This window comes from Diospyros lotus, chromosome 3, assembly GCF_014633365.1.
Source record: "Diospyros lotus cultivar Yz01 chromosome 3, ASM1463336v1, whole genome shotgun sequence".
NCBI classification, from domain to species: domain Eukaryota; kingdom Viridiplantae; phylum Streptophyta; class Magnoliopsida; order Ericales; family Ebenaceae; genus Diospyros; species Diospyros lotus.
This window is the reverse complement of record NC_068340.1, coordinates 8957296-8967280: the sequence shown is the minus strand read 5'-3', so window position 1 is coordinate 8967280 and position 9985 is coordinate 8957296. Positions and strand designations below refer to the sequence as shown.

At 35.4% G+C, this 9985-nt stretch overlaps 1 protein-coding gene across 2 annotated transcripts; it reads left to right on the top strand.

The window, feature by feature from the left end:
• Positions 1-5914: 5914 nt before the first annotated feature.
• Positions 5915-9462, top strand: LOC127796597 (protein LAZY 1). Of its 2 annotated transcripts, none has more exons than XM_052328800.1 (5): positions 5915-6099; positions 6183-6243; positions 6721-7526; positions 8396-8681; positions 9159-9462. In XM_052328800.1, exons 1-5 carry the CDS (start codon positions 6094-6096, stop codon positions 9176-9178), a joined length of 1179 nt encoding a protein of 392 aa, XP_052184760.1. In that variant the 5' UTR covers positions 5915-6093; the 3' UTR covers positions 9179-9462. The 2 variants fall into 2 exon arrangements, with proteins under 2 accessions (XP_052184760.1, XP_052184761.1); XM_052328801.1 differs by having other exon boundaries at positions 5917-6099; positions 6745-7526.
• The last annotated feature ends 523 nt before the right edge of the window (positions 9463-9985 follow it).

The following is a 9985-nucleotide window of genomic DNA, read 5'->3' as shown; positions in this document are numbered from 1 at the left end:
ACTGATAATTTTACATGACTGAGGATAGAAATCAAATTCCAAAAGCTTGGTGGGTAAATACACAAGCGGAGCGTGCGAGCATTCTGGATCATTCACATTTATATGGTCACGAAAACAGGAGACGTAAGTGATCTACATCCGCAGATATTATGATGTCCCTACGTACCAGAGTAAAATATCGAGACTTGTACAACAAGCAAGCAACAAACAGAAGGAGCTGAGTGGGGTGGCTCCATGCCTGATCACTTTTGTCCATTTCCCCTGCTTGACCTATCTGGGTGTTTCTTCTTCCACTCCATTACATTGGAGCTGGAGGAGTTGGGCTCTGTTGACTTCTTCACAATACGCTACGATCGATCTCCAATCCTGCAGGGATAAAAGGATTAGATTAGACCTTCCGTACCACCAAGAAACCCATCAACATACATGTCTATCTGACCAAAACCAATAAAGTGCATGGGTAGACCCCAAATCTGAATCATTTTAGCAATCTTTCTTTTTCTTTTTAGCTTTAGATAGAAAAATATTGCTAAGTTTGCTCTGTTGTGCTCCATCCAATTTCTGATTAAACAACTAATTAAAGATGAGTTTGATAAAGATAAAAAGAGGATTGGTCAAGACTCTAATAATCAATCACTATGACTAACAACCCCTGCAATATTGAGAGTAGTCATTCTCAATCAGCACCCGCAGTATATTTTTGACATCATCTACATGTTCGCTTCTAACCCCAATCTCTGTGTATCTTCTAATATGGATTATATTGATTTATTATTATTTTAAGAGAGGACGATGATTGCTTTTAAGCTGAGACATGTCCCATTGACGTGCAACTCGTAATGTCCAGTTACATGATCTTCCAGTTCTTGGAGAAACACAATGCACACTGAATAGGCTGGCAACATTCACCGATGAAGCTTGTGGGCAACCTGACATAATAAATGTTTGCAGAACCACCCACTAGCTGTGAGATCCCTCCTGGCATATTTGGGACCATAAACAATAATACCAAGACAGCTTCTGCCCATCTCAAGCGAACCTTGCATGTTTGGGACCGTAGTATCCGCTTCTTCGACAACAAATAGTGTGCTAATACCTTAACAACTCCTGTGCTGCCGACCACAGCATTAAACTTTTCCAAAGGGATCTACATGTGGTTGATATATTATATGAGCTGCTAAATAAAATTGTGCACAAATTTCTACAATCTTCCAAATGGGACTCGTTTCCTACTGTTTCAACCCTTTATTTATGTCAAGCCACTCTCATATTCATTTCCACTGCCCAACTATAATACATCTATCTTTACGTTCCAAGTGGGACTCTGAGAGGACACTTGACCTCGACAAGAGCAACAATAACAATGAATTTGAATATACCTTTCATATGTCTCCTGCTGGAATGGTCTCCTTGTGTCCCTGGTGAGATGCAGCCCTTGCTTTAGTTCATGGTTGGTTTCTTGAGAGAGCGTATGCATCCAGTGACCCTACAGTCTTCCACCATTCTTAAAAAGATCATTCACATCCAGGGCCCACTTCAGTTTTTCACTGCCCATATCTCACTAATTCATTTGCACCCAAAATAAAGTTTCACCATTTCAATCATTGAACATCATTCCACAACTCACTTCTTAGTGTTATCCCTGCAATATTGACATATGACCACCAAAAATGTAACACTACGGTGCTCGCTCAAAAGGAAAGTAATTTTTATGGTTTTATAATACCAATTAGTATATTTTTTGGGTCGGTCTGCAATATTGGATTCATATATATTATATTCAAATAAATGCAAGAAAACAGAATTTTGAAGGAATATATATTTTGATCATCATTAATGCTTTCTCCAAATACATTATACATGATTTAGCATGGTCAGATGAGATATAAGTGAGAGAAGTATATCCGTTGATTTGTAGCTAGCCATTTGGTTCTTTCTGTTTGAGTTATGGCATCACTAAAGGATATTTCTTGCTGTCGTCTTTGCCATAAGAAAGAATGTTAAAAAGGTCATCAATCAATTGAAGCAATTTCATGAGGTTAATGGTTCACCTAATCAACCAGAAAGAGATATTTTCCACCAATAGTGTGACCATTGATCAATTATTTGGCATTAATTTGTCCTCGTTACGCCACCATTAATGTTGATTGCAATAAGACAGTAGTAACTTGGTAAGCATCGTTACTCATTAGTCAATGGAAATAATAATATTGGAGCATGAAATTAAGAGCTGTCCGTAAAGGTCAGGTCAAGCAACAGTCATTCACATCCATGGTGCCAAAGTGAGATATATAGCATTATTATTTTAAGATTAATGCTATTAACAAAAAAATATTCATGATATTGCTAATATTATAATACTGATGATAATCATTAATATAATGACTATCAACTTTAATTCTTGCCTATCATTTTAAAACAGTATGTTTTGAAAAGTTTTTATTTCAACATGAGCTTTAGTGTTTTTTGGGGGCAATAAAATAAATGTATTTTGAAGTTAGATCGTACGAAAATAAAAAAAAAAGAAACGAATATGATATAAAATGGAAAAGGGAAAATGATATTTTTTAAAAAGTAAGAAATGGAAATACAGGAAAATGTGTAAATAAAAAAATATAAGAGGTCTTTTTGTAATATAATTTTTAATATAAAAAATTATAAAAAAGATTATTCAATCAAATATAAATATAAATTCTATCATCCATTCAAGCAAACATAAATACAAGTTAGTTCTATCTGTTCTATCTGTAATGTGGTCCCCAAGTAGCAAAAACAGAATTGCTTCTAACTGTAACATTGTCGTGGAACAAAACGCTTTTTCAAATCGAAAACTCATTTTTAATATTTTTCTAATATTGCGAAATAGTCCTAAACAAAATTATGTAAATGGCTCCAAAATATTTTTCCTTTTTAAGTGTTTTTAGACATTTTAAGATAAAAAAAAGTTTTAAAAAAGTCGAAATAGCACTATTTCAGTATTTCCATACATCAAAATTTTGAACAACTAAATGGGCCTTACTTTTTGAATTATTATTTATTGAAAACAATTGAAGATATGATCACTTAATACTTGAAATTCTTCAATAAGGATATTATAGTATATTAATTAGATTAGACAAGTGGAAACAAGTCAAGAAATTGGGACTATCTTCCACTTTTTCGTCATAGTGTTTGTTAAAATGAGTAAGATAAAGTTGTATTAAGATAAGATTGAAATACTTTTCGAACCAAGATATAGAATGGTCAAGATAAGTCTAGAAAGCATTCCAATTTTTTTATTAACTATTTGTTAAATTGTTTAGAATACATTACTAGAAGACATATGCGTTATATTTTCTTATCTGTAAGGTTCAAGATATGTTTATTTAGAGAGGAGAGAGATAAACATATTTGAAATATGTCAGATAAGAAGTCATATAACTTTTTTTCTATTAGTTATTATATAAATTTAATAAATACATTCAAAATGATAAAAATTTAAAATATTTTTTATATCTTATATTTTTTAATTTATATCTTGATTAATAAATACTATAAAAAACACACACACACAAATCAAGAAATACTGACCATCTTTCATCTTCTATTATGAGTCCATCAATCAACAAAAACAAAGATGACATAAAAATTCTTCCTGTCCTCACAGTTTATCAGCAAAAGCCATATTCATGCATTGAATGCTGAGCCATTAACGATTTCATTAAAAATTGTTATAAAAAATATAAATAAAAAACTAGTCAAGAAATTGATAATTAACTTATGGTTCACATCTATAATTTTCACGTAAGAGTATTTTCTTTGTTATATTTGCACAAAATTATGTTTAAAGCAAGTTAGCAAGAGAAATTGGTACATTGGCTGTCGTGAAACTATTAAACATACTAGTAAAGTTGTCTGCTTCCATCAATAATGGCCTATTGATAGCATCTCTACATTTCAAACCTCTTATTCCTTTTTTTTTTCTTTCTGTAATTCTTTCAATACTCCTCCATGTTGAGATGCTGGCTTACCCTCCAAGTGGATGTCTATTTCTTTTGACAAGAACATAACAACAGATGCTTTTGTAATAGTGACCGTACCCCTACTCAAATTGTTTACCAAATCCAAACTGAAGTTTGGATTCGTTTGTCCTCTATACACTTTTTTCGCTCATTGCAAGGTTTGGCTTTTGCTTATCACGGATATCTTCTACCTTCGTGTATAAGCTAACCCTTCTCCTCTCTCATTGTCCAAATGGTTTTCATATGCTACTTATTCTCATGTCGATAAGTGTAGTTTTTTTCTTTATAGGGCTTCTGGCAAACCTGTCCCTCACTTCACTTCGCTTTCTTACGGTCTCTTTATGTAGCTGTCATCATTAGGAGCAGATTTATCCTGCATCATATTTCATTTTGGGATGGGACTTGTTTCGATGGATGGACGCCTTGGATTTGATGGTGCCCCTCGCTTTTCAACCTTTGGGCTCTCTAGAGGTCTCGGGTGGCATCCTTGATTTCCCTCTTCTCCTGCCTTTGTTCGGTGGTTTTTTAGAGACCTTCTCATGTTCTCTTGTGCCTTTTCTCTCTATGGGATACTTGTTATTGGTCTCTCGAATTTTTTTTATTTCTTGTTTATTTTCGCTCAACATTGCATCTTTGAGGCAGCAACAGTGGTTTTGGTTCCTTTTTTAGTGTGAGGTTTCCATGTCTTTGCGGGGCATGCCCCTTGATCTTTTCGTGAACTCTTATCAAGTTTTTTTGTTAATACATTTTCTTTTACAGGAAAAAAAAAAAAAAAAAAAAGAGATGCTGGTGGGGTTCAACTATAGCCATAGAAGCCAACAGATCTAGACCTAATGGGGCCTTTTCTAAGGAAAAGGCATATTTCCAATTAGAACACTATCATTTGAATAAAATTGACCAGCCAACAATCAAAGAAAATGACTATATATATATACGTGCATTGCACATAGTAGGCTTATTGTTGCAAGCCAAAACGTACCAGAAATATAGTGGGTCGCCAGTCCATGTATATGGTATAGTTATGTAGTGATCCAAGTATCGATGTCAAAGCTTGGCAACAACACGTCCACCAATCACAAGCAGTAAAACGAGGTAAAGCACTGAAGAATGAAAAATACATGAATTTTCAGTCGAGATAAAAAGGAGTCAGCCCACATGCATTAGAATATCAAATCCAACTGAAGCACGACCTGTACAAAAGACAGTAAACATAAGGTGATAGCCAAAAAAAAAAAAAAAAAAAAACAGATACTTTCAAATGTTTTGATACCATTTTATAATAGCCAAGATGAAAGTTCTGGTCCTAGAACGACCAGAACCAAATAACAGAAAAAGAAATGAAAAAGATAAGGTTTCTTTCATTTAGCACCACCATTTAAAGGGCGGACCTATGCTTGGATTTATCTTCTTGGTTTTCATAGTGTTATTGCTCAATTCATTAGTGTCCAGTATATTATTTCTACCTGGACTCGTTCTATTCACGTGGGGCAGGCTCACCAAATACATAGTGTTAGTGATTACAATAATGATAATGGAAAATCTGTTCTAGGGCCCATCTACATACCTCTTTGATGTACCAGAAAAGGGGAAAATTCCATCGTATTGCCATGCAGAAGTTCGTGTTCACAAACACTTTTTAGTTGGGAAGATTAATGAACCAGTAAAGAAAGCCTAGACCTAGAGAAATAGTTAACTCAAACAAAACCACCTTGAAACACCAACGCACTAGTACCCCATTAAATATGCAATAATACATATGGTGCAAATTATGCCCTCCATGTGTGTTGGTGGGTGCAGTGAACAATCTTTTAGATAAAATCACAAGCTCTTGGGTCCTTATACCACCACTCATTCAACCACATGAGTTGATATGGTTTGGTACAATTATCCAACCCAAATCTTGTAACCTTCTCAATGTTTTGTCTACCTGCCTCCATCTCAAGTTCACAGAGATTTTGTGAGACACGTTTTTGTCATTACATTAGTCAAATAGTGACATCTCCCAATATGAAGAGGAGTGCCTTCTTTCACTCCCTTCAAACTGCCACGCTTATCCAAATCTAGCCACCTCAAGAAGGGGGAAAAAAAAAGAATGAAGGTAACACCAATTTCTGTGAAAGTTTGCAAGATGAAAGAGTTTCTGTTATTTTCTCAACCCATGTATGCATGTGTTGATTGCAGTTACTTGGCTGGATGCATCGCAAGTTCAGGTCCAGTGAACCACTCAAGGATTTTGCCATAGGTAAAACATGTACCCGCAATATTTTTCTGTCGCAAAGTTTTATGAATTGATGCACACATGAATTAGTTATAAGACATGCAGTAGGTTCAGCATTAAACACAATCACCATTGTCATTAGCATATCCATGTTAAGGCCATGAACAATGGGTCACTGGCAACTCAATTGAATGAGGTGTTGCCTGGAAAAGAAAGTTTCAATACATAGTAGTTCCTATAACTACAGAACCTGTGTTATTAGCAACTATGCATGCTGCATGCATGTTTGTCATTAGAATATGCTCTTAGGATGAGAAGAAAATGAAACAGATACTCACAATCACCAATCATCAATGATTCGTGAACCGTGATATATAACATTTAAAATCATGTGAAAGTATCGTATGCCGTTAGTAGAGGATACTCGTCAAACTGCATCAACAAAATCTTTATCCCAACTAACCTCAAAGTTATCCCGATTATTTAACATTTTTCTGTCAGGGAATTCTTGTTCTTGTCTTTCAGGGCAACAATCACTGGATGACCAACAGTACTACCCAAAGTCATCATATGGCATTAAGCCCCTAGGCAAAGCACAGAGAGACAACCATCTTCGAAAATCATTTGCCAGCCTAGAAGCAGCAAGAGCAGAAGATGACGACTTTGAAGAAGACTCTTCAGCTGCAATGTCTGAGCTCTTCCATGGTTTTCTTATGATAGGCACACTTGGTTCAGACCCAGTTGTTACAGACCCATCAACACCAACATTTGCCATCTCTGTTGAGAATATAACAGGAAAAGAAACAGAAGTAACAGAGAACGAATTGAAACTTATTAATGATGAGTTGGAGAAGGTACTAGGTGCTGAAGTTAAAGAAGATGGGTGCAACGATTCATCTGGGAGAAACAGTCATGTTAGCACGGGGAGAAGCAGCCAAGGTAGCACTATTACACTTAGTGGGAAGCCATTGGAAGGCACAGATGCCAGTGGGAATGGAGCAACAATTTGTCCATTACAAGGTTATCTGTTTGGATCAGCAATTGAGTTGCCAGAAACAACAACAGCGGTAAAGAAGGAACACAGAACATCACTTGGGGAGTTGTTTCAGAGGACAAAACTGGAAGAGATAAATTATGTTACAAAAAACGAGAGGGGAGAAAAAAGGACAGAGAACGAAACAGATAAATCCACCATGCACCTGATGAAAAAAATGCTGAAGAAAAGAATGGTTCATTCTTCCCTACGGAGCTCCACCACACCAACTGGCCATATTGAGTCCGCATCAACAGAGACAAAACTGCACAAGGTATGTTTACCCAGTGCACTGCATAATAGATCTTCTAAATGTTACATACAATTTTTATGACACGTTTTTTTAAGACCATTCAAATAATGAATGCTAACTCCTTTTAGCATAAAATGCACAAGGTGGGGGCTCTTTGACGTTCCAAAGAACTTTGTTTTCATGCTTATCAATCACCATGAGAATTTTTTCCATTCATGAAGCACAATGTTACCTTAAATTCAATTAAAAAAATGTTGTTTGTCAATAAACAAACAGATCGTTTACACACTGTAGATTGTCTGCAATTAGAACAAACATCTTATGCAATGGTTCCTTGTCTCTGGATACACTTCTAGTACTAATATGTAAATATAAATGAATGTCTTTGAAATATTACAAAAACGCAAATATGTCATGAATCTCCCTTGCTAGTCGCATCAATGTTCCAATAACTAGACATATAGACTTCCATTAATTCAAGTCTCAACCAAGGTGTTTGTCTTGCAATGGCTAAAAGAATGCTGCAATATCATAGGCAGAACTTGATACCAAAAAAAAGGTCCTCCCATTGATGACTATGAATGAGTTCATTCCTTAATATCAAGTCAATAAGAGATTCCATTAACGTAGTTAGTGTCAAACCATTGATTGAAATTGATGACAGTCCCATGATATTAGTGTTTGCCATGTTAGATGACCACATTGACCCGTCACTTATCTCTGAGTTAACTGCCAGCCTCCAAATGCTTATCCATAATTTATGGGCATCAACAATGCTTGCCACAAAGTTTCCAAGTATTGGTATAGAATCTAAATCCTGTCCGATGCAGTTATATGTCCGATCATGAACTCTCTGCTCAGTTTTCTAATTTGGCATTTGCTGCATTCAGATCCTCCACCTATTCCACAGGAAAGTGCATCCTGAAAGCTCAACAGCAGCACGGAAATATAACAAGGCCCATAAAAATGACTCAAAGAACAACATCAGCAATGAGGGGGCCTACAACAGTGGAGAACGAATGATCCCCAGTGAAGATTCTGTGGTATTTCCACATGCCCTCCAAAAAGAGAGCACACGACGACGCTTTAAGGGCCACTCTAACCCACCCCAACTCACACTCAGTGGAAATGATTCAAATGGGAACAGAGAACACTGGATTAAAACAGATGGAGACTGTAAGTATGCATATGACTTTTTGGTCTATTTTCCAGAATTTTGGGCAATTATGATATGACCAAATTAATTTGAAAATCCTTCCTACTTCCATCCTTGAAAGCACCCAAAGGAAAGACCACCAGCAGATGCTTCAATTCTATTTTTAGGATCCTCGGTTCTCTAACTAGTATAAGTCATACTTGAACCCATCATGCCATCCTGGTAACTTGCGACATGGAAGTCAATAATGGGAATTTAGTTATAAGAGAGGGTGAACCACGGTAGCAGCTGTAAGGCTGCTCATTTGTGACTAGAAAGTCAAGGGTTTGAATAGTGGAAATGGTGTTTTCTTAAAAAAAAAGAGGGAGAAAAAGAGAAAGATGAAGTTATTTTGCATGTAACCCTAAACCCTCTTCCAACCCTCACTAAACAAGTCTTTTAATGAGCCAACTAAGTTTCCCAATGAAACTCACTCATTTCTATTGTTTAAAATGCAGACTTGGTGCTGGAGCTCTAGGGGCAGACAAAGCATTCATAAGTGTGGTTACGATATATAACATTTAAGAGTTCTGGTGTACTATGTGTACAAGGTTTTTATGAATTATTAGTATGTCTAGCAATATTTTAGCTATTGCATCCAAATAAGCTTGAGATGATTAAACTATTGCATCCAAAAGGAAGAAAAGAGCTCCCTCCTCTCTTATCATCCTTGAGCAATATATATAAAGATTGAGGTCTATCCCCATGTTAGCAGACATGATTCAGTTATCTTGAGTGCAATATTTGGTTTGTTGGCTTCTTCCCTGATTTACACATGATTATGCATTCATTTCTTTTCTTGGTCAATGAACAAAATCTTCCCTAATACTCATTCTACATAATTAAACTATTCTTGATGAGGCAAGTTGCCCAAATATTAAATGAAAAACAAATGGGTTCTTAAAATTGAAGCTTCAATGCCATGCTTCATTCTCGCATTTACAGTGCCAAATAAAAATTGAACTAATTGGATTTAATTCATTGTGTACGGGTATTAAAAGAAAGAACAAAGAGGTACTCAAAGAACTGCCTGGAAGTCGTTTGGTTCCCAGGCATGTACTGTTTCTCTGTTTTTTTTTTTTTTTTGAGTTTATATGCATTAAAAAAATCTTAAAACTTATTTCCAATTAAATAACACTTCATGCGTGGTGACAAGTTGAGATGATGTTATAAAATTAAAATTTTTGAGTATTTTAAACTCCCTTTAATTTGCTTTGACATGAAATATTTTATTTATTTTTTGATGCTTGTCTTATAGAAAAGTTCAATTTTTTTCATATTTTAT